Source organism: Salvelinus namaycush, chromosome 41 (genome assembly GCF_016432855.1).
Source record: "Salvelinus namaycush isolate Seneca chromosome 41, SaNama_1.0, whole genome shotgun sequence".
Classification (NCBI taxonomy): domain Eukaryota; kingdom Metazoa; phylum Chordata; class Actinopteri; order Salmoniformes; family Salmonidae; genus Salvelinus; species Salvelinus namaycush.
Window position 1 is genome coordinate 14,164,265 of NC_052347.1, and position 23,145 is coordinate 14,187,409.

Consider the following 23,145-nt stretch of genomic DNA (forward strand, 5'->3'; position numbering starts at 1 on the left):
CATGGTTATATTTCTAATGGGAGGGAAGCATATTGCTTTTAGAATTGTTTTACAATGTTCTGGCCTTGGACAATTGGATAAGGCCGAGATAAGCGATACGTTGGGGGGATACTGAATAATATATAGAAAAATGACTACATTGTCCTCAAATGAGAGATTGTGTCCGACACTCAAGGTCACTTCTGTTGGAACCTTGCTATCCAGCTTTCTCTCATATGTCACGAGTCTTGGAGATATGACAATGTGAGACAACTTGTGCAGATACATGTTGAAACATAACCACTGGTTGCAGCCCCTCCGCCTTGCCCTCCACTCAACCCCTCAAGACAGCTCACATCCATGACAGACCCCTTATTCATAACAGACCATCGCCTCTTCCTGCCTGCCTACAGTGCAGTGAGAGGAACTGTTCCATTGGTTACTTGGTTCTTCCACCCCTGTGGGGCGCCAGCTGTAAATCCTGTACACTGATCTGTTCTCCTGGTTTCAACACTCACATTCTTGTCCATCATCCATTATCTCTTCAGATTTCACCTCAACTTCACCACTTCTGACCATCATCCCTGCTAGCAAATAAGCTTTCTTATTGGAATGTATTTTTTATCAATGACAAAGTAAAAAAAACTACAAAAAAAACTGCCCATGTTAACATAGAATAAGAAGGCTAGACAGAGGTTGGTCCCAGCGCAGTCAGAATCTCTGCCATCATGGTTAATGCGGTGACGGTAGCTCTTTAGTCACTTAAAATGAGTCGACAAACCATTTGAGGAGAGAACGGACTCCACTGCAGATCCATTCAAAAACATTCTACTGAAAAACGACTTTCCACACACAGAAAAAAAGTATTTGTCCAGGTGTTATGACATGAGCCCATGGCTGGAACAAAGCAGTGTGAGGGGGAGCGGGAAAACACAGCAGGGTCAGTGAGTGACCTGAGGAAGAAGAAACTGGTGTATATCTGAGATCAGAGGCATGGAAGCCCTGGTAGGATCTCACACGCCCAGAGTAACACTGTTTGAAATACAACTGTGTGAGTGCTACAAGCCTTTAAAAAGCACTGTGGCCTAAAATACATAATTTATATAATTCAGTTTATCATAGCAAACTAGCATTCATTTAGAAGTCAGCATGTTTACAGTTGAGACTCAAGGAGAAAATCTTAAACATCAACAAAACAGCTAAATCTTTAAACCATGGCTTTTCATCCAGAGGCATTCAGTACTGTTATCTGGTCAAGGTGAGAGGGCCATCTAGTGTACATACAAGATAACTACAATTAGTCAAAGATGGCTTAACAGTTCATTCCATTCAACACATTTAGGATACAGCAATCAATCATGTGTAGTGCATAAAGTGAATTAAGACAACAGCATTGAGGAAAGTTTAATTACGAGACGCCTTTATTGTACTTTTTGGAATCCAGTGACACAGACGTGAGACAGAGTCCCGCCCTTCCCTTCTCACTCGTAGCCGGAGGAAGGCCTAAGGGGGAACGTACCGTTATCTCACTTGTATTCTTAAATTAAACAGAGATATAATAGAACGACACACCCAGGTGCATTTCCACAGACCAAACGACATGCATTCAAGGGACTTAGAAACCACAGCGACTCCGGTCACACAGCTCCATCTCAAAGGAAACAAAACGACAAAACAAACTCACTTAAAAAGTCAGCAAACTCTCCCTATGGTCCACGATCAGTCTGCTAATCAAACCCTGTCCACCTTAAATCACTTCCAGGAGAAAACAACAAGGCAAAAAGACACAGTCCAGCTATTCATACCAGGATTGCCTGCTTAAATATGTAAGTGTTTTTTTTTGTTATCATTTTTGTTTTTTTAAATTGATGGTGTATTTTAATTATGGAATACATTTGTCTCACTAAAAATCAGCTCATCTAGGTAAAACTAGGCCCCTCTCCACTGGCTTGTCACCCTGCTATAGAATCTAGGTAAAATATATAAGTTCCAGTCGAGGGTCTCAGTGGGCCGTTGGTCCTCGTAGAATAGGAGTGGTTCAGTTCAGTTCTCCTCACTGCCGCTGGCCGAACCCACCTGGAACAGAAGGCCAAAGAAAAAACACTTAATCCTTCAACCCAATACAACATAGCTTGTTGATCACCAGCCTAGTCTACTGTAGACGTTTAAGATTTTTTTTTCTTGTTTTCAGAAATGTTAAGTGTTAAAGTCAATTCAAATAAAATACTGCTGGTTTGAGTTACACAAGTTAATCAGTGTTGCTAGACAGCCTTCAGTGCAAAGAGCTCAGAAGAGGTCAACTTCAGTCAGGACAGTAGACAGCTTCGAATGGACGCTTAAATTGACAGTTAAGTAGCGTCTCAATGTATTTGTGCATGTGTCTTACCTCCTCCTGTTCCTCCTCGCTGTCGTCGTCGCTCACTACAGGTTTGGCCCGGGAGCCACGGCCCCTCCGGCGCTGGCCCTTCCCTCTGCCCTCCTTCTCCTTCCTCCCCAGCTTAATCTTCACCTTCACTGAACGAGCTGAAAGAGAGGGAGAAAGAAAGAAGAAGCATGAACACAAATCCATGAGTATACAATTCTTCAAAAGTTCAACAAATTATTAAATAGTTTAAAGGGGCAATCCCTGATTGCAACATCTATTTTTGGAATTTTAAATGAATGATTTACACCCATTGATTCTTGAAGAATAATGCCTCATGTGCTGAGTTAAATTGTCACATTCCACCAGAATAAAAAATATAAACTTGTTTTACTCCTTTGTAAACAATGTAATTGTAAACAAACACTGTACAGCCTCAAAACATGGTTAAAACTATAATTATGCATTCATAGCTCAGTCTATGAATTTGAGAGTGGTTTCAACAGCCCCATCAGTCAGCTATTTACCAGACACTGGGGGGAGGGTGGGACGCATTGTTGTTAGAATGGCAGATTGCCCTTTTAACAGTGGACTATGACACTAAGTGCATATGTAAATACTGTAACACTCACATTCAGACTCAGAGCCTTCGTCCACCTCCTCCTCTTCTTCCTCCTCACTGTCCTCTCCCTCACTCTCCTCCTCCTTCTCCTTTTCAATCTTCTGCCTGACGCTGGTGAAGACTGACTGCAGTACGATGGAGTCCTCATAGATCTGGGGGGTGAGAGACGCCACAGAGAAATATAGAAGATGTCAGCAGCAGGGTAACAGGCTACTGTGAAATTTTTTCAGAGTATGAGAGGTTCCATTCAATTCACCATAAAGGTTTTGACAAGTCTCCTCGGATCTGTAATACATTGGGCTGAAACAGGCCCTCCATATCCCAGCACCCACACAACGTTGTCTTATCATGCCCAACAACGGTCTGCCCTCCCCTCACTCCCTCCCTGTTGGCGGACACTCACCAGAGAGCCCTCCAGGTTGAAGGTCTGAGCGTTACTACACAGCAGCATCACATCCTTCTCCAGGTCATTCAGGCTGCGGTACTTATGGCTGCGGATCCTCTCCTGGAGGGAACAGATGAGAGGACATCAGAAAAGTCATCAGACCAGCAAAGCACAACACAGGACAGAGAAGATCAGGACTAGACAGCTAGATGTCACTTGTCAGTCCCCTAACCTCCCATAAGAACTGTTTTACTGAATGCGATTCCCTAGTCGATTCCTGCGATGTCTAATACTAAAGAAGTCTCGATGTATTGCTCGCCTGAGGTAGATTACCTTATGATAAGCTGTAGACCACACTATCTACCAAGAGAGTTCTCTTCTATATTATTCGTAGCAATCTATTTACCACCACAGACTGATGCAGCACTAAGACCGCAATCAACCAACTCTATAAGGTCATAAGCAAACAAGAAAACTTAAATGCAGGCAAACTTAAATCAGTTTTACCACATTTTTACCAGCATGTCACATGTGCAACCAGAGGAATAAAACAAATTCTAATACCACCTTTACTCCACACACACAGATTCATACAAAGCTCTCCCCCGTCCTCCATTTGGCAAATCTGACCATAATTCTATCCTCCAGATTCCTGCTTACAAGCAAAAACTAAAGCAGGAAGTACCAGTGACTCACTCAATATGGAAGTGGTCAGATGACGGATGCTACGCTACAGGACTGTTTTGCTAGCACAGAGTGGAATATATTCCGGGATTCATCCAATGGCATTGAGGAGTATACAACCTCATTCATCGGCTTCATGAATAAGTGCATCGACGACGTCGTCCCCACAGTGACCGTACGTACCGATCCCAACCAGAAGCCATGGATTACAGGCAACATCCGCATCGAGCTAAAGGCTAAAGCTGCCGCTTTCAAGGAGCGGGACACTAATCCGGACGCTTATAAGAAATCCCGCTATGCCCTCAGACGAACCATCAAACAAGAAAAGCATCAATACAGGATTAAGATTGAATCCTACTACACCGACTCAGACGCACATCGGATGTGGCAGGGCTTAAACTATTACGGACTACAAAGGGAAACCCAGACGCGAGCTGCTCAGTGACACAAGCCTACCAGGCAAGCTAAATGCCTTTTATGCTTGCTTCGAGGCAAGCAACACTGAAGCATGCACGAGAGCACCAGCTGTTTTGGATGACTGTGTGATAATACTCTCGGTAGCTGATGTGAGTAAGACCTTTAAACAGGTCAACATTCACAAAGCCACAGGGCCAGACGGATTACCAGGACGTGTACTCAAAGCATGCGCGGACCAACTGTCAAGTGTCTTCACTGACATTTTCAACATCTCCCTGACCGAGTCTGTAATACCTACATGTTTCATGCAGACCACCATAGTCCATGTGCCCAAGGAAGCGAAGGTAACCTAAATGATTACCGCTCCGTAGCACCCACGTCGGTAGCCATGAAGTGCTACCCACCTGAACAAAAAGAACACCTATGTGAGAATGCTGTTCATTGACTACAGCTCAGTGTTCAACACCATAGTGCCCACGAAGCTCATCACTAAGCTAAGGACCCTGGGATTAAACACCTTCCTCTGCAACTGGATCCTGGACATCCTGACGGGCCTCCTCCAGGTGGTAAGGGTAGGCAACAATACATCTGCCACGCTGATCCTCAACACTGGGGCCCCTCAGGGGTGTGTACTTAGTCCCCTCCTGTACTCCCTGTTCACCTACGACGCCAACACCATCATTAAGTTTGCTGACGACACAACAGTGGTAGGCCTGATCACCGACAACGATGAGAGAGCCTATAGGGAGGTGGTCAGAGAACTGGCAGTGTGGTGCCAGGACAACAACCTCCCCCTCAACGTGAGCAAGACAAAGGAGCTGATCGTGGACTACAGGAAAAGGTGGGCTGAACAGGCCCTCATTAACATCGACGGGGCTGTAGTGGAGTGGGTCGAGAGTTTCATGTTCCTTGGTGTCCATGTCACCAACTAACTATCATGGTCCAAACACACCAAGACAGTCGTGAAGAGGGCACGACAAAACCTATTCCCCCGTAGGAGACTGAAAAGATTTGGCATGGTTCCCCAGATCCTATAAAAGTTCTACAGCCGCACCATGGAGAGCATCCTGACCGGTTGCATCACCGCCTGGTATGGCAACTGCTTGGCATCTGACCTTAAGGCGCTACAGAGGGTAGTGCATACGGCCCAATACATCAGTGTGCCAAGCTTCCTGCCATACAGGACCTATATAATAGGCGGTGTCAGAGGAAAGCCCATAAAATTGTCAGAGACAACAGTCACCCAAGTCATACTGTTTTCTCTGCTACCACACAGCAAGCGGTACCGGAGCGACAAGTCTAGAACCAAAAGGCTCCTTAACAGCTTCTACCCCCAAGCCATAAGACTGCTTAACAATTCATCAAATGGCCACCGGACTATTTACATTGACCCCCCCCTTCCCCTCCATTTGTTTTGTACATTGCTGCTACTCGCTGTTTATTATCTATGCATAGTCACTTCACCCCTACCTACATGTACAAATTACCTCAACTAACCTGTACCCCCGCACACTGACTCGGTACCGGTACCCCCTGTATATAGCCTCGTTATTGCTATTCTATTGTTATATTTTATTATTTTTTTACTTTAGTTTATTTGGTAAATATTTTCTTAACTCTTCTTGAACTGCACTGTTGGTTAAGGGCTTGGAAGTAAGCATTTCACGGTAGGGTCTACACGTGACAAATAAAGTTTGATTTGATTTAGTCTTATAACCGATACATTAATGGGTTAGCGCCATACCTTAATCTTCCTGAAGTCGACAGGCTTGCGGATGAGCTCGTAGTACTCAGGCAGCTCCTTGCGGGATGGCAGCTGGATGAAGACTTCACTCAGCTGGCGCCCATTGCTGCTGTGAAATAGGAGAACAGGGAAACTCCGGGATTAGTCCACCTCAACATGCTCTGCTCTGACCATTACATGACAAAGTAGGTTGTCTATGTGTTTGTTGTCATGTGCTGACTTCACTGAGTTGTCATCCAGACATAGGAGCCCACCAACTCACCCGTCCTTGTACTTGATGACAGTGTCCACCACTTTCTTCATCTTCTTGGTGAGGGATGGGGGGTTAGGGGACAGTTTTTCAGCCGGAGGGCGCCCGCGTTTCTTGGCCTTCTTGACCTCCTCGTCCTTGTCACGGCTGCGACCACCACCACCACCGCTGGAGCTGGGCGTGGCCGGGCCGGGCATGTCGTCACGGTCTCGCTTGCGCTTCCGGGTCGTCTTCTTGTGACGCACCTCCTCCTCGAGGTCCTCCAGATTACCGTCCTCTATGGCCTGTTGGAGGGGGAACCACACATCAGCATTCCAGGTCATAGACCATAGATCTGTTATAGGACTCAATTATTAGCTAAAATCTTTTTCAACTACAACAGTTGGATAGCTGACCTTGAGCCACTGCTTCTCTGTGAGTGAGTCGCTGTAGTCCACCTCCTTGCGCTGGCGAGAGCCGCGACCAAACATCTTCTCCTCCTCCTCCTCACAGGTGAGCCTCTCCACCTCGGCATCATCCTTTATGATCCAGGTGGGTAGCTCGTCATCCTCCATCAGACGGGGCTTTCTCTTGGGGTTGCGGGCATCCTCACGGCGCCGGTCCAGGTCCATACGCTGGAGGGGAGAGGGGAGGTACAGTGTAAGAAAAGAGGAAAAAGAACAGTTGAAGAATAGTAGATTTCCATCGTAAGTCTATGCATGGATGTCATTTTATCAGACTTGAGGTTGTGTCAAAGCCTCCAACAGGGCAGTCTTCAGTCTAGAGATTGATAGTGAAGCCTCCAGTTGCCTCAAGCAAGACTCAGACTACATTACTCTAAATCTTGAAGAATTATGGGACTGACCATGAACTGGTCAAACTCCTCCTCGCTCCTGGCAATCATCTGGTTGACGGTCTCATCATCAGGCACCTCGTCCTCCTCCTGTAGACAATCGAAAGGGTGAGCACAGGGCTGTTAGTGGTGCCTCAGAGCCACGTCTCTGAACTAGAATTCTTGAATGCTTATCAGTTATGTTAGTATCATATAAAGTGCATTGTAACATGTAGCGCGTGATGTATTGGAGTGAATATCCTACAATAGGTGTGATGCATACGTCTACCAGGAAACCACTGCTCCTACTAACTGTCAAGTATAGATAGTAGCCTTCCTAGCTGGAAGTCTGTTCTATGTTATTGAAAAAGAGCTTCATTAAATAAATAAAAAGTAAACATTTTTAAAGAAAAGGCAGGAAGAGGAGAAGAGGGGAAACCAAACCTAAAAAAAGGAACAGCCCTTAAATCCAGAAGGTAGAGAGGAGAGAAAAAAGTAAAGAAAGGTTAAATGGTAGGGAGGCGTGTGGACGGTCATGATCACACCCACCAACGCCCCTCCAGCGCGCCAGCCCCCCGGGGCCCCGACCTCGTCCTGTTCCTCATGCTCCAGTATGGCCTGCAGGAAGGCACGACGCTCATGACTCGACGACTTCTGGTCGAACATGCCGGCCTGGATGACCTTCTGGTCCACGTTCAGCTTGTACTTGGCAGCCGCCAGGATCTTCTCCTCCACACTTTGAACGGTGCAGAGACGCAACACACGCACCTCGTTCCGCTGCCCGATACGGTGGGCTCTGTCCTGGGCCTGCAGGTCCTGTACAGGGGAGGGAGAAAGAAAGAGAGGGGTGAGTGATCAGAGTTAGGGGGAGGGCAGGACATGGGAGTTGGCTATGTTACCTCACAAAAATCACCTCAATAGCCACTAATCCTAGCTGTTTTCTAAATATACACTGCTCAAAAAATAAAGGGAACACTTAAACAACACAATGTACCTCCAAGTCAATCACACTTCTGTGAAATCAAACTGTCCACTTAGGAAGCAACACTGATTGACAATAAATTTCACATGCTGTTGTGCAAATGGAATAGACAAAAGGTGGAAATTATAGGCAATTAGCAAGACACCCCCAATAAAGGAGTGGTTCTGCAGGTGGTGACCACAGACCACTTCTCAGTTCCTATGCTTCCTGGCTGATGTTTTGGTCACTTTTGAATGCTAGCGGTGCTTTCACTCTAGTGGTAGCATGAGACGGAGTCTACAACCCACACAACCCAGGCCTGTCTCCTGGTAGCGCCTCCATGCTCTGGACACTACGCTGACAGACACAGCAAACCTTCTTGCCACAGCTCACATTGATGTGCCATCTTGGATGAGCTGCACTACCTGAGCCACTTGTGTGGGTTGTAGACTCTGTCTCATGCTACCACTAGAGTGAAAGCACCGCCAGCATTCAAAAGTGACCAAAACATCAGCCAGGAAGCATAGGAACTGAGAAGTGGTCTGTGGTCACCACCCGCAGAACCACTCCTTTATTGGGGGTGTCTTGCTAATTGCCTATAATTTCCACCTTTTGTCTATTCCATTTGCACAACAGCATGTGAAATTTATTGTCAATCAGTGTTGCTTCCTAAGTGGACAGTTTGATTTCACAGAAGTGTGATTGACTTGGAGGTACATTGTGTTGTTTAAGTGTTCCCTTTATTTTTTTGAGCAGTGTATATCAATAACTCCAGTGAGATTCCTAGATCAGAACACTACAGTAGACAGTAGATGGTAATGAGCTGAACCTGATGTGGGTTCCAGTCGGAGTCAAAGATGACCACAGTGTCAGCAGACTGAAGGTTGAGGCCCAGCCCGCCGGCCCTGGTGCTGAGCAGGAACACAAAGTACTGAGAGGCGGGGTCATTGAAGGTCTTCAAAAGCATCCCACGATCCTCAGCCTTAGTGGTTCCTATGGAGACAAAGACCAATGGTGTTAGTTACCAGTTTCCACAGGACAACAGCAGGAGGGATATGCAAATAACATGAGCTCAGCTTGTGATCGTACATCAGCCTCCCCACACCACAATGTTGAGCCATTGTGTTCTAGTAAACTGCATACTGTAAGTACAAAACAAATCCTACACATAGTACTGTATTTCTCATAGTACAAAATAGTTCTGGAATTTGTCTTGAATTCATTTTCCCAGCACCAGACTAAATAACGTTCCTATCCCGCCTCTCACCGTCCAGACGCAGGTACTTAAAGTTGCGCCAGCCAAAGTAGTCCTCCATGATGGTCATGGTGGAAGTCATCTGACAGAAGAGCAGGACCTTGTGGTCGGTGACCATCAGCTTGGGCAGGATACGGTCTAGCAGCTCAAACTTCCCAGCGGCGCGGTACAGGTCAGGTCTGGAGGGAGCAGGGGACGAGAACAGAGGGGTGGATGAGGGAACGAGCCACACATAGCAAGATCAACCACAGCACCATGAAGCATCAACATGCAACGTCAGCAGATGCTTACCCAGACACTACGCCTCCAGTGAATCCCAAATGCTCAGAGAAGGACTCCTGTGAACAGACGAGTCACAACTATTCAGTTAAAATGAGAAGCTTTAACCACAATCTTACACTTCAGTCAACATCTCTTCTCAATTCATGGAAGAGTTGAGGTAGGCCCTTGCACTGTACCTCGATCTGCTGGAACATGTAGGGATGGTTACAGATCTTCCTCAGCTGCATGATGGTGTTCATCAGGGTCTTGGTGCCTCCTTTACCCTGAAACACAACATTCCGCACTTAATCATCCTGTAGTACCCATCTAAACAGCCCAGTATAACTGACCCCCAGTCAGTTGTTAGGGGGTGTATGGAGAGCAGTGAGCGGGTTCTCTACTCCTCCTTACCTTCTTGTCTTTCTCAGAGCCGTCGGTGAGCAGCACACCCTTAGCCTGCATGTGTCTGTACAGCACTCTCTGCAGGGCCGACATGTCACACTTGATCACATACTCCACCTGGGGCACACACACACACACACGGAGAGAACAGGTTAAAACATTGCATTGATTGGATAGATATGAGTTTAAAGTACTGAAAGAATCAATTATTTGATCTTTATTGTCCTTGGAGACTGAAAGCCAAGTGATTGACAGGAGTCAGACCTTCTCAGGCAGCTGGGACTCCACTTCCTTTTTCAGTCTGCGCAGCAGGAAGGGGCGGAGCACTTTGTGCAAACGACGGATAATCAGGATGGTCTCTTCCTCGTTCAGATCCACCTAGGGTCGAGAGAGAGCGGGGTATGAGTCCAGCCATGATGACCCCAATGTCTCCAAAACACCCCTCTCCACAGCCCTGACTAACTCACCTTCTCTCCGGTCATGGCGAAGGGGGCGTTGAACCACTGCTCGAAGGTTGTGCAGGACTTGAAGATGGTCGGCAGCAGGAAGTTGAGCAGGGCCCAAAGCTCCGGCAGCTTGTTCTGCAGCGGGGTGCCGGTCAGCAGCAGACGCCGCGGGGCCAGGTAGTGGGTGTTCAGAACCACAGTCAGCTTACAGTGGTGGTTTTTCATACGGTGGCCCTCGTCCACTATCATGTACTTCCATCGCAGCTGAGAGGGAAAGAGTACAGTGGCATGAGAAGTTGAAATGGAAGTTTCCATAGGTTTACCTGTCTGACTAGGGCCATTTCTAAGGCAGTGTACTATTTACACAGGGTGATTTGAAGAGGTGGGTCCCTACCTTAGCCAGCACTTGCTTGTCTTTGATGATGTACTCGTAGGTGGTGAGCAGTACGTTGAACTTGCCGCTGCGCAGGATGGGGAGGAATGCCCGGCGAGCTTGTGGGGAGCCCTGGACAGAGACATAGTAGAACACACATCAACTTTACATCTACAGAACACTATAATCAAAGGATATTCACATGTACATGCGGACCACCTACTACGCAATTGTCAAACTTCACCCTGGAAGAAGCGTTGAAAGGGGCTACTCACTTTGTAAGAGACTTTCACCACAGATGGAGCCCACTTATCAAACTCATACACCCAGTTGGACAGAGTTCTGAAAACAAAGACGGGAGATAAATTGATAAACATACACTTGCTCTGTCCACCTCAAGTCGCACTGACATAACACAAGGTAAAAATATCTATGACCGTGGAAAATACCCATAACAGCCCTTCTGGGCTTGTATCTGTATAATTACAGGAGAAAATCTTGATTGAAACAGAAATAGTGCATCAGTTCCGGTCCATAAAGGAGCTGAGTACCAACTAGAGGAAAGGAGAGGCAGAGGGACTCACGAGAGGGGCACGATGATGAGGAAGGGGCCGTTGATGCGCTTGTGCTCCATGAGGTAGGTGATGAGGCCGATGGTCTGGATGGTCTTGCCCAGACCCATCTCATCAGCCAGGATCCCGTTCAGGTTGTTATTGTACAGAGACACCAGCCACTCCAAGCCCTTGATCTTAGAGGAGAGAGGGACACAAACCAGTCATTCTACTGTCTCACATGGTCATCAGGTGTGTGTGTCATCTCTTCTTTTTTGACACGTTACTTCTTGTAAGTATTGTGAAAGGTAATGACACACTACAGCATGCATTGTGTATGGGAAATCATGTTACTGTGACGTGGGTAGACTGTGTACCTGGTAAGTTTTGAGCTGCCCGTTGACCAGCAGTGTGGACTGTTTGTCCACCGTCTCAGTGACGGCGTGGGCCACAGCGTAGTAAGACTGCAGGCCTCGGGCGAACGCCGCCTCGGCACTGTTATACTCATCATCCACATCCTGCTTGGCTCCCTCGATGATGTAGCGGACGTCGACCTCGTTCACGTCCTCTGTGTCGGGGTCTGGGATCTTCTTTTTCTCCTCGGTAGGAGCCTGGGAGGGCTGGGGCTCCTCCTCTTCCTCCTAAGGTGAACGGAGCAAGAGGATGGACTCAGATACAGATGCCACACAGCCTGGCTCAAATTGTCTCAGCCAAGGTCAAGTCAAAAGACATGTTATCGAATCAGAATAAAATATTCTTTATGGAAACTAGAACACGGCTTGTCCCATGAACTGGTCAGGATTAAGATTAATCTGGAAAAGATCTCTGTTCCAGTAAAGATATTTACAGCACAATATGTTTGATTTACATTAATATAAGCTTCATAGTACACAATGCAGAGAAAGAGTTACATTAGTTTGGGCTTGGCAATGGCTTGGTTTCTGATAGCCCAAGGCAAGAGTGGTACGCCTCTGAACAGACTCCATATGCAAGGTCTCATCCACGGCGGTCTGCTTACATTTATTTAAGGCGACTTGAGGTTTACGATATACATATATTAAAAGGGGAAAGTGGGGGGTGAGGAGAGAGCATTGTGGTCTTTAAGGTACATACCTCCTCTTCCTCTGAGCCACTGTCCTCGCTGTCTGAACGAGGAGCCACTTCATACCTGCAGGAGAAAAGTTAAAATGATTAGTTGTGATGCCTGATGTCATTGTTTTGAGATGACAGTGTTTATGTACTTATGGCTAAGCAACAGTGTGAAAGGCATTTAGAATTGTACAATGTTCATCCTTTCCAAAGGAAAATGGTATTTCACATTCCTCAGGCTCTCGTGTCGTCATTATTCCCACAGTCGGATAAACAAGCGTGTCTCCTAGCTAGCTGTGTTTAACTGACCCAGGGTTCATCTCCAGCCAGGTGTCCAGCTGGCCAGCCCGGGGCGCGTCCAGCCCTGTCAGGATCTTCCCACTATCTACATGGATCACCTTCACAGGCAGGTCACTCATCTGACTGGTCTCATCCAGAGGCTGAGAGTGGAAGAGGGAGTGAGTGAGAAATTGACTGGAAACTGTGTGATATATTACCTGTCAATATGATCATTTCATGGTAAATTAAACAAGTATTCCTGTGGCCTTGTGAAAAACAGGGAGCCTGGAAACAATGCTACTTTTCAGTTTCTTATCAACACATCATGAGGCAAATGGCCTATTAGTTAAAATGTTGAATGATGGGGCTTACATTCATTCATTATATTGTCCTTCATGAACTGATGGCAGAGAAGATGACTTTGTAAAAAAGCTTGGTGGGAAATTGTCTGGATTTTATCGTACCAAATCTTTCACTGGGATCTGAAACTCACCTCTCCGTCGGGTCCCAGGGCAGGAGGCTGGCCCTCCCCACTCTCTGGCTTCTAGAGAACATGAACATCAGTTTCTCATATTGCAATGCCAGGCTCAACAACGGAAACACGGGGGGCTGCATATCGCAGTAAAACACAAGGTAACACAATACAACAAATGGAACTTCAGAAAGATGCACTTTCAACATTTGTCCTTGGCCTCATTCTTCACCTTCTTCTTCTTTTTCTTTTTCTTCTTCTTCTTGTCCTTGAGGGCCTGATCAGCCTTGTGAGCTCTGACCAGATCGGTGAGGTTGGCCACGTACTCGTCTGTCTGCTGCAGCAGGTAGGCCAGACGCTTGTCTTTCTTCTGGTCAATGAGCTTACGGTAGCCCTCCTCATCTTCAGCCTAGGGAAGGACACACATTGACGACAGATGTTAGAGGCATTGGGTGTGAGAGTAGATCTATGGCTATTTAATAGTGAGTGTGTAAACGAGCACGCAGCTGTGTGGTCACTCACCATCAGCCTCCTCATTCTCTCCTTCTCAATGCGCTCGTTCTCCTTCTTCTGCTCGCGCTCAGTGTTGGCATGGTACGTGGCCACAGCTTTGGTGGCCTTCTGGAGCTTGGCTGTGATGGAGCGGTGGTACTCCTTGAAGTCTTTAGCATGCTGCAGGATGCTGTTAAGGTATTCCTGTACAAAAACCTCAGAATATTAGTGTCTATACAATACCACGCAAAGCACTGGAGGTCTTACAGGAATGTGAGGATCACCTGACATCTAGGTTGGGAACTTTAGCCCCGACCCCTCTGTGTACCTGGCGTTTCTGTCCCGACCCCTCTGTGTACCTGGCGTTTCTGTCCCGACCCCTCTGTGTACCTGGCGTTTCTGTCCCGACCCCTCTGTGTACCTGGCGTTTCTGTCCCGACCCCTCTGTGTACCTGGCGTTTCTGTCCCGACCCCTCTGTGTACCTGGCGTTTCTGTCCCGACCCCTCTGTGTACCTGGCGTTTCTGTCCCGACCCCTCTGTGTACCTGGCGTTTCTGTCCCGACCCCTCTGTGTACCTGGCGTTTCTGTCCCGACCCCTCTGTGTACCTGGCGTTTCTGTCCCGACCCCTCTGTGTACCTGGCGTTTCTGTCCCGACCCCTCTGTGTACCTGGCGTTTCTGTCCCGACCCCTCTGTGTACCTGGTGTTTCTGTCCCGACCCCTCTGTGTACCTGGTGTTTCTGGCGTCGTTTACGCTCCTGTTCAATCTTCTGTTGCTTCTCCAGTTTCTCTGTGATGCGGGCTTCGCGGAGGGACTGGCGCTTGCTACGCTTGTAGGCCTTAGCGTTGAGGGCCGTCTCCAGGGCCGTGTCACGACGCATACACACCACTACCTCCTGACGCAGCTGTCTCTGGAAATTGAGCAGCCTCAGGGCCTTGAGCTCGATGTTGGCTTTGGTGCGCAGGTCTCCGGCCAGAGACCCTGGTAGATGCTCCAGCTCCTGGATACGGTGGGTGATACGAGCCTGCAGCCTGTACTCTCTCTCCTGGAGTATCTCCACTGGGTCCAGACCACGGGGCTTCTGGATGGGCGTGATGCGGTTCTGTTTCTGGTGTAGCACCATGGGTGGGGGCTGGGGGGGCTGCCCAGGGGACTGGGTCTGGGGGGGCATGACCGGCGAGGCAGCAGGGGGCACGGAGGGGGGAGCAGGGGAGGGTCTCCCAGTGGGCTGAGGGGGAATCAGCTTCTGGGGGGCACTGGATGGAGCAGCAGCATTCACCATGGGCCCTAGAACATATGGCATTGAAAGAGTTATTAGTTCTACCATTGATTATACAGTGTTTTGGTGCAATTATTATCTGTTTAATATGTGTGTATTACTTGTTTATTTTTTATTTAACTAGGCAAATCAGTTAAGAACAAATTCTTATTTACAATGACGGCCTACCCTTGTGATAGGTCTGGTGAAATTATCAGCACAGGAAAGAGAAGAACATGGACTAAAAACACTATAGACTAGTGCCCTCTCACACACAGGTGAATCACTGCCCAGGTGTCAAGAGGAGGCTCACCTTCGGGCCATTGTTTAGGGGGTCCATTGGTGGGCTGTCCCTGCATACCAGGGGGAACACCTGAGGGTCCTGGAGGAGGCAGGTTCGGGCCTACCATTCCTGCAAGATGACATTAGAAATGATCAGACACTGCCTGGGCATTCATGCCTACAGAAGTCTAGTTAACGTAGAAAATGGTGCCTGAACTGAGAACATGTGTTCAAGTTTCACCACCAGGGGTCCCCGTTCAGCATTCAAATTATATATGTTCTTTGTGTGAGACAGACAGCATTTGTGTGTCATTCATAGGGTTGCAAAACTCATTGACAGACTGTGTAGCATAACTTTGTACATCCCCCCCCTCACCATGAGGTCTGTTGTAGTTTGCTGGTGGCTGTCCAGGCCCCGCCCCAGGCCCAGAGGAAGGGTGCATGTTGGGCATCCCTGGCTGCTGCTGCATCCCTGGCATGGGCCTCTTGCCCTGCACGGCCATTTGCAGGTGGTCTGGCAGGGGCTGGCTGCGAGCCAGCATCTTGTAGGCCATGATCTGGGCCCTGAGCTGGTGCAGCTGGTTTTGGTTGAAGGGGGTGGGTCCGCCTGGCCCAGAACCACCACTTGGACCTGGGACCCCAACGCGGTTCTGCTGGCCCATGGCCTGGGGGTCACCGCCCTCCATGGGGACACCTGGGCCAGAGGGCATCATGGGGCCGGGGGGAGGGCCGTTGGCTGGCACAGGGCTGGGAGAGTGCTCAGAACCCCCCAGTGGAGAGGGGTAGCCTGGGGCGGAGAGACAACAGAACAAGTGAGAAAAGTAATCTTCCCTGGGAATGGTAGGGCATGACTGTCCCTTTAACTGAGAACAGTGGGAAACTGATTTGAATGACTAAAATAATGGCTAGATACATCGAAAATGGTGGCGAAATGGATGCCAACAGACCAGGAGAAATGTTAACCAAATCCAGACTGGTATTATGATTATGAGCTGGACTGGCGATACAAACACTTTACAAATCAGTCTCTAACAGACATGCACACATTACAGCTGAGCCTCGCGCTTTGTACATATTACCTCAATTACCTCAACACCCCCGTACATTGACTATGTACCAACTGTATATAGCCATGCTATTGTTATTTACTGCTGCTCTTTATTATTTGTTAATCTTATCTCTTACTTTTTTTAAAGGTATTTTCTTAAAACTGCATTGTTAGTTAAGGGCTTGTAAGTAAGCATTTCACTTTAAGGTCTACCTACACCTGTTGTATTCGGCGCACGTGACAAATACAATTTGATTTTGATTTGTCATCAGTCAATACAGGATAGAAGAGTCAACAGAAAAACACCCTCTCCTGTGTTACAGTATTTCAACAGCCCCTCTGTCCCTCTCTCCTTGGTGACTGAGTAGTTTTGTAGCAGACAGCTGCCACCGGCATTGTCTGAAAGGGGAAGCCTCATGCCCCGCCCCTCCACTGAGCGTCTGCTGCTCACGTTACCCAACAAAACGACAGAAGTGAAAGAGGAGAAACTAGCTGGTTGAGTTCACAGTACAAGTGCACACGCGTCTACACGAGTTAGCATTCTCTTCTCAGGTAATCAGCTTTAAAAACAATTGTGCTTAACTCTAAAATCATAAGCACCATATTTAGATCATATGGAAAGCTAATAAGTTAACCTTTTGTGTAAAGCTCCTTCAATAACGGAGTCAATGTTTCCTCTATCCTCTATGCAATCTAATCAGTACCCCATGGTATGGTACCTTGGGAATGTTGGTCCATGGGGCTAGGAGGGGGTCCCATCCCAATATGGCCTCCACCTGGTCTCATGCCCATGCTCTTCATCGGTCCATAGCGAGGGTCATCAGACATGCCCTTCTCATGCATGCCTTCCATAGGCTGGGAGGAGACAACACACATTAATACATTGACATAAGATTGTCCTACTTAGATAGCACATACATTTCTTATGTACAGTAAAGGAAGAATAGATGAATGCTAATCTAGTATAAAAAAAAAGTTGTATGTATAAAATGTTACCGCATACATTACATTTAAGGATATGCCCATTGTCTGTCTTACTTTGTGCATCTGATGCATATTCTCCTGAGGATATACTGAGGGCCCCTGTTGTGGGTGGGAGTGCCCAGAGGCTGGGGGACCTGGGCTGGGTCCCATCATGCTATGAGCAGAGCCCGGGGAAGGGCTGGGGCCCATCATTGCTCCTGGAGAAGGCCCCGGTCCTGGGGAGGGGCCCGGCCGAGGCGTCCCTCCCATGGGGGGGTCTGGGGTGGACATCTCTCAGCTGAGTCTGAGAATGTGACAGCACCAAGCTCCACTCTGCAGAGAGGACAAATTACAGAAGATACTGAGCAAATTGTAGTTGACAATTTTGCAATATTTGTTTGCGTTTGTTGGCTGTACCTGCACCAAATCTCCAGTGGTTTTCCTTCATAGCTTATCTTTTTTTTTGCAATTTTATTTCCATGACGGATCAAAAAACATGTTGTTTTCTCATGACGCTTGTCCCTCTGCAGCAGACATATGTTATTAGAATTACATTTTAAGGCTTGTATGAATATCCTGCTTAATATAATATTTGTGCCATTATCACAAATCAACTGCATTATACTTAAATACTTCAACCAGCAAAATGGCTCTTTGGCTAGCTCTTGCCACAGCATTTATCAATGAGCGTTAGGATTCTAGCTAACAATTAATGCACCCAAAAAAGTTATTTTGCAAAGACGACAACCAAATATAATCTTAGCAACTTCTCAAGCAAGAATCAAAACATAATTGTAAGCGTATGAGAACCCCAAAAAGTGATTTTGTTCAAAAGTAATAAAAAAGTAAATCTCGGCTATGTTGAATGGGCGCAGATGGGAACAGATTCTTACTGCAGCCAAGAGACACACACATCTGTGTGTAACGCTAGTGTTTCATGTACTGTAAAAGGGGCTATAGAATCATGAGATTCACAATAAATATTGTATCGGCACCTAAGTATCGTGAGGTCCCTGGCAATTCCCAGCCCTAGTGCGTACCAGATGATCTCTATGTAGCCATCATCCACAAATGGACTTTGTGTTTTCTGAGCTTTGGGTTCTCGGATGTGCCCAAATGACCCAAAATACACCAGCTGGTCTGAATAACAAGATCCAATTCTCAAGATAGCCTTTTTGTAGTCATTTGAGTATGTTTTGTGTTAATATGCACAGCTGGCACAAATATACACAAGTTGGATTAGAAAATAAGACACTAGACTGGTTGAACCTGAAAGCACAGCTCACACATCTCCTGAGTTAGTTAATTTGAAAGCCAGTTTCTGCTTGTCACAAGGTGGCAAATTTTGTCAAGATATTAGCCCAAGCATTCTCAACTTAAGACAAAAGTAGGAGCGTAGGCAAAAACACATCAGCCACACTGACTCTCGAAATGGGGCCGCCCCAGGGGGGCGTGCTTAGTCCCCCCCTGCACTCCCTGTTCAGTCACGACTGCATGGCCGCGCACAACTTCATTAAAGAATGAACATGGTCCACACACACCAACACAGTCCCAAAGAAGGCATGATAATGCCTCATCCCCCACAGGAGGCTGAAAAGATTTGGCAAGGGCCCTCAGATACTCAATAAGTTATAGTGCTGCACCATTGAGAGCATCTTGACAGGCTGCATCATTGCTTGGCATCCAAATGCAAGGCACTACATAGGGTAGTGTGTAAGGCACAGTACATCAGCCGACCTCCCTGAATTCCATGACTTCTATACCAGGCGGGGTCAGACGAAGACCCTAGAAATTGTCAGACTCCAGCCACCCAAGTCATAGACAGTTCTTTCTGCTACTGCACGGGAAGCGGTACCAACGCTGGAACCAACAGGACCCTAAACAGGGCCCTTAACAGTTTCTACCCCCAAGCCATAAGACTGCTAAATAGTTAACCAAATAGCTACACAGACTGTCTGCATTGACCCCCTTAAGCACTAACTCTGACTCATGATATACACTGCTGCTACTGCTTATTATCTATCTTGTTACCAAGTCACTTTACCCCTACCTATATGTACATAGATATCTACCTCAATTCCCTCGTACCCCTGCACACTGACTCGGTACGGGTACCTCTGTATATAGCCAAGTTATAGCCAACGGGTTCCAAATAGTCAAGACTATCTATAGCCTATTCTTACTGCCAGATCTGTTTTTCCCTATCAGCCACTGCATGTGCTTCAACTGTTTTGTTTAAAATGTATTTAGACGCCTGTGAGCTAGGGTCTCTTTTTAAGGGGAGGCCTATAATAAAAACAGTTATAAAACACAAATAGAATTCTACAATTATTCCACAAGACACCAGTACCAAAATGATAGCCTACATCGCAATGCCTACAAGTTGATGGCCCATTGTTTTATTTGGATAGGCCTAAATTAAACATTGAATTATTAAAATGATAGGCTACTTGAGAATTTAGATACCTTTGAATACACACATGGATTTCAATAAACAAACATAAGACTGTTCTATTCTCTTTGATTTAGTTCCTATTGGAACTCAGACCATAAACAGAATGGATGACATACTGACTGAACTGAATGATGAATTAAATGTTGAAATATGTTGGAATGATGAGTTGCATGCATCGTGCATGCTCTGCACTTTATTTGGCTAGTAGGCAAATAGGCTTACATTAGGGTAAAATGAGTATGGCTGCATGCCTCCAGAAGGGCATCTTCTGAGGCTGAGGGGTGCTTTTCCTAAGGCGCATAGTGCTGTGGTGCTGCATGGAGATCACAAGCTCTTCAACTGGGCAGCTGTCACACAATGGAGGGAATAGCCTACACGGAGACTACTTAAGACCACTGCAACAGAGTTATTGTAAAGTGTGGGAATAAGATCATGCTAGACTTAGCCTACGTTTAACCTCTCCCTTGTTCATTTTAAAGGCCACATGTTCATGACCCGCGGCTACTGCTTATTATCTATTCTGTTGCCAAGTCACTTTACCCCTACCTATATGTACATAGCTATCTACCTCAATTCCCTCGTACCCCTGAACATCAACTCGGTCCGGGTACCTCTGTATATAGCCAGGTTATCATTACTCATTGTGTATTTTGGCTATTCCTCGTTATTATTTTTTATATTTTTCTCTGCACTGTTGGAAAGTTAGTCTACACCTGTTCGTTGTGAAGCATTTGATTTGTTGAAAGACACCAATGTTATGTTTAACTTCAGTTTGCACAGGCCCACCTACAGACCTCTAGATGATTACATAAAGAGTGGCCCGCCTTTGATAATACAACCCATATCACAAATAAATTGCAAAGGGTATACTTTTATTAATAATTGCTTTCCTCAAATATAATAACTGCACCTAGATAGTTGGAGAGAAATATGCTCTAATGACTAAATATTTTTCCCAGTGTGTGGCGATTGACAGAATGAGGAGAGTTCTTGTTTGGAAACCTTAGACGAGGTGATTCAGATGATGCTGCCCAGCAGCAGCTGCATGCATAAAAATAACCCCAATACACTCCCGACAGAAGAAACAAAATAAAAGGTAAACAGCAACCATGATGTGTGGGTAAAGTTGTCGACATCGTGACATTCATGTTAGTGAGACGAGTAACGTTATAGCTAACTATTTAAACGATTGATAGTGGAATCTATTGTCGTTCCTCCTCACTAGAGATTGAACAGTTATGTCCAAGGAGTGATGCATTCTCTTTGGTGAGACAGTAGTAGCTTGGTACTGTAAACCCGCTACCGGCGACTTGACTTAAGCTAGCTAGCTTTAGTAAAACACGGATATTTAGCTAGCTAGTGGGACATGGTTGCAGTTGGTAATCGTAGAAATTGAATTACGGTAGTTAACTGGGTAACGTTAACTAGCTAATTAATTGAAGACTTCGTTCGTTAACTACTTGCTAAATATTTAGTTATAGACGCTAACTAACCAATGTTTTTTTTTTAACAGTTTACGGATGCTAAGCTAATGTGGTGTACGGTGTAGTTAGCATAGCTTGGCTAGAAAGCTAGCTATGTATAGTAACTCAGTTCCGTTTACAACACAGGTCAGAAACCATTCACTCATGTGATGTGCTAACAAACATTGTTTTCTAGCTACATAAGTGTATAAAATTAAAACTAAAAACACAAAGAAACACTGCCAGACAGTTGGCTAACGTTAGCTGGTATAGTCTCTACTAGCCGAACATGCTGTCGTTACAAAATGTATGGTGAGAATTGGGATATTTTGCTGACTTTGGAGATGCAGCAAGAGAGTAAAAGTTAAACAATCCGTTCAGTTGATTGATCCAACCTGCATCCCGTACCCCCGCTCTAGCTAGACAGATACATTTACCAAAAACACAATTCATTCATTTCACTCTGCCGCCAGTCTGCACTGCAGACAAGACTAATAAATATGTCGGTCTAGATGCTAACGTTCCTTCCAACCCAACGATAAGCAAAGGGTATTAGAAACTGAAATTACGTATCAATAATCTGAATAAGGATACCATCGACGAAGTATTAAAAATAAAACTGTTGAATCTGACTTACATTGAAATCACCCTTCGCGGATAGGTCCCTTCGATTTCCAACGCTAGCCAGAAACAAAGAGCGACCTAGCCTGTTAGCTTTTTTTCTCACCACCCCCACTTCTTGTCTGATTGTATCGCCAAGGAACGGCCTTCACTACAGCAACCGTGATACAAGAGCGCCCCCCCTACACGTTCATCCCCCACGAACGACTGGAAAATCAACGCATGCCCAGTCTAGGCCCCATTGCAGAGAAGAATGCGGACGAAGTATGTCGACGTGGGGGATGGGTGTACACGTTATTATAGAACAGCACTACTACATGTAGTAAAATAAGATAAGGGATCCTTGTTGATAGTAGTAATTGACAGTAACAATGAAATCAATTGAGCTCCGTTTACATACATTTTTGTGCCAGAATAAAATGTGCAATGTCAAAAAAGCATGTGCCGATATCAATACTAGCTTTTTTTTATTTAACTAGGGAAGTCAGTTAAGAACAAATTCTTATTTACAATGACGGCCAAACCCGGACGACACAGGGCGTATTGTGCGCCACCCTATGGGACTCACAATCACAGCTGGATTCGAACTGTAGTGACGCCTCTAGCACTGAGATGTAGTGCAGGCGCAGCGGTCTAACACCGAACCCAAACCGGCTGCGCGCGTGCATACATGTATTTTGTCCGCCTACACAAAACGCGATCACGACACGCAGGTTAAAATATCAAAACAAACTCTGAACCAATTGGTTCAATACATTTATGCACGATAGCGCACGTGCGCAGCCGGTTTGGGTTCGGTGTTAGACTGCTGTGCCGCTCAGGCTCGCCACTCAGTAGATGGCGTAGTATAGGCTTGGCCCTTCAGCAAATGACTTGTGTGAGAATGATACTATTAAGACACAGAAGAGCCTTGTCTAGAATAACTCCTGAGCTGCAAAATAGAAAGTAAACATGATTTGGGCTAGGCCTATTCCACTATCTAAATATGTGTGTTATTTAATGGACATATAATTGCATAATTTATTTTTATAGCCACGTGGGGCTACTGTAGTGATCATATAACCTAATGAATCACACTTTTTCCAGTATTTGGGAGCACAGACTGTAGGCCTTATATTAGGCATTTTGACGGTTGTATTTGCAAATTCCAGTCTGTATGTAGGCTTGTTATAGCCATTTGCATTGCACAACCCCATCACACAGAGGCTATATCCATATC

The 23,145-nt window shown here is 46.2% G+C and overlaps 1 protein-coding gene across 3 annotated transcripts; it reads right to left on the bottom strand.

Annotated features, from left to right (window-relative positions):
* Positions 1-1,377: 1,377 nt before the first annotated feature.
* LOC120033917 (transcription activator BRG1-like) lies at positions 1,378-22,091 on the bottom strand. 3 transcript variants are annotated; one of them, XM_038980310.1, is made up of 31 exons: positions 21,943-22,091; positions 17,463-17,720; positions 17,144-17,279; positions 15,753-16,163; positions 15,408-15,506; positions 14,567-15,123; positions 13,866-14,039; positions 13,576-13,752; positions 13,365-13,412; positions 12,902-13,032; positions 12,617-12,671; positions 11,881-12,144; positions 11,537-11,700; positions 11,228-11,294; positions 10,974-11,084; positions 10,601-10,843; positions 10,398-10,511; positions 10,143-10,250; positions 9,929-10,015; positions 9,762-9,808; positions 9,483-9,649; positions 9,045-9,208; positions 7,804-8,070; positions 7,288-7,365; positions 6,839-7,057; positions 6,456-6,727; positions 6,194-6,299; positions 3,367-3,468; positions 2,974-3,115; positions 2,366-2,502; positions 1,378-2,055 (listed from the first exon to the last, which is right to left on the bottom strand). In XM_038980310.1, the coding sequence occupies exons 2-31, from the start codon at positions 17,676-17,678 to the stop codon at positions 2,023-2,025; spliced, it is 4,896 nt and encodes a 1,631-aa protein (XP_038836238.1). In that variant the 5' UTR covers positions 17,679-17,720; positions 21,943-22,091; the 3' UTR covers positions 1,378-2,022. The 3 variants fall into 3 exon arrangements, with proteins under 3 accessions (XP_038836238.1, XP_038836237.1, XP_038836236.1); XM_038980309.1 differs by having other exon boundaries at positions 13,365-13,415; positions 21,943-22,090; XM_038980308.1 differs by having other exon boundaries at positions 6,194-6,302; positions 13,365-13,415; positions 21,943-22,089.
* Positions 22,092-23,145: the final 1,054 nt, after the last annotated feature.

Coding starts and splice junctions, on each gene's coding strand:
- LOC120033917 (XM_038980308.1), bottom strand. CDS start 17,678: ATGTCCACCCCAGACCCCCCCATGGGAGGGACGCCTCGGCCGGGCCCC. Junction 11,085..11,227: donor TGGTGAAAGTCTCTTACAAA/GTGAGTAGCCCC, acceptor GTCTCTGTCCAG/GGCTCCCCACAAGCTCGCCG. Junction 6,728..6,838: donor CAGAGAAGCAGTGGCTCAAG/GTCAGCTATCCA, acceptor CCCCTCCAACAG/GCCATAGAGGACGGTAATCT.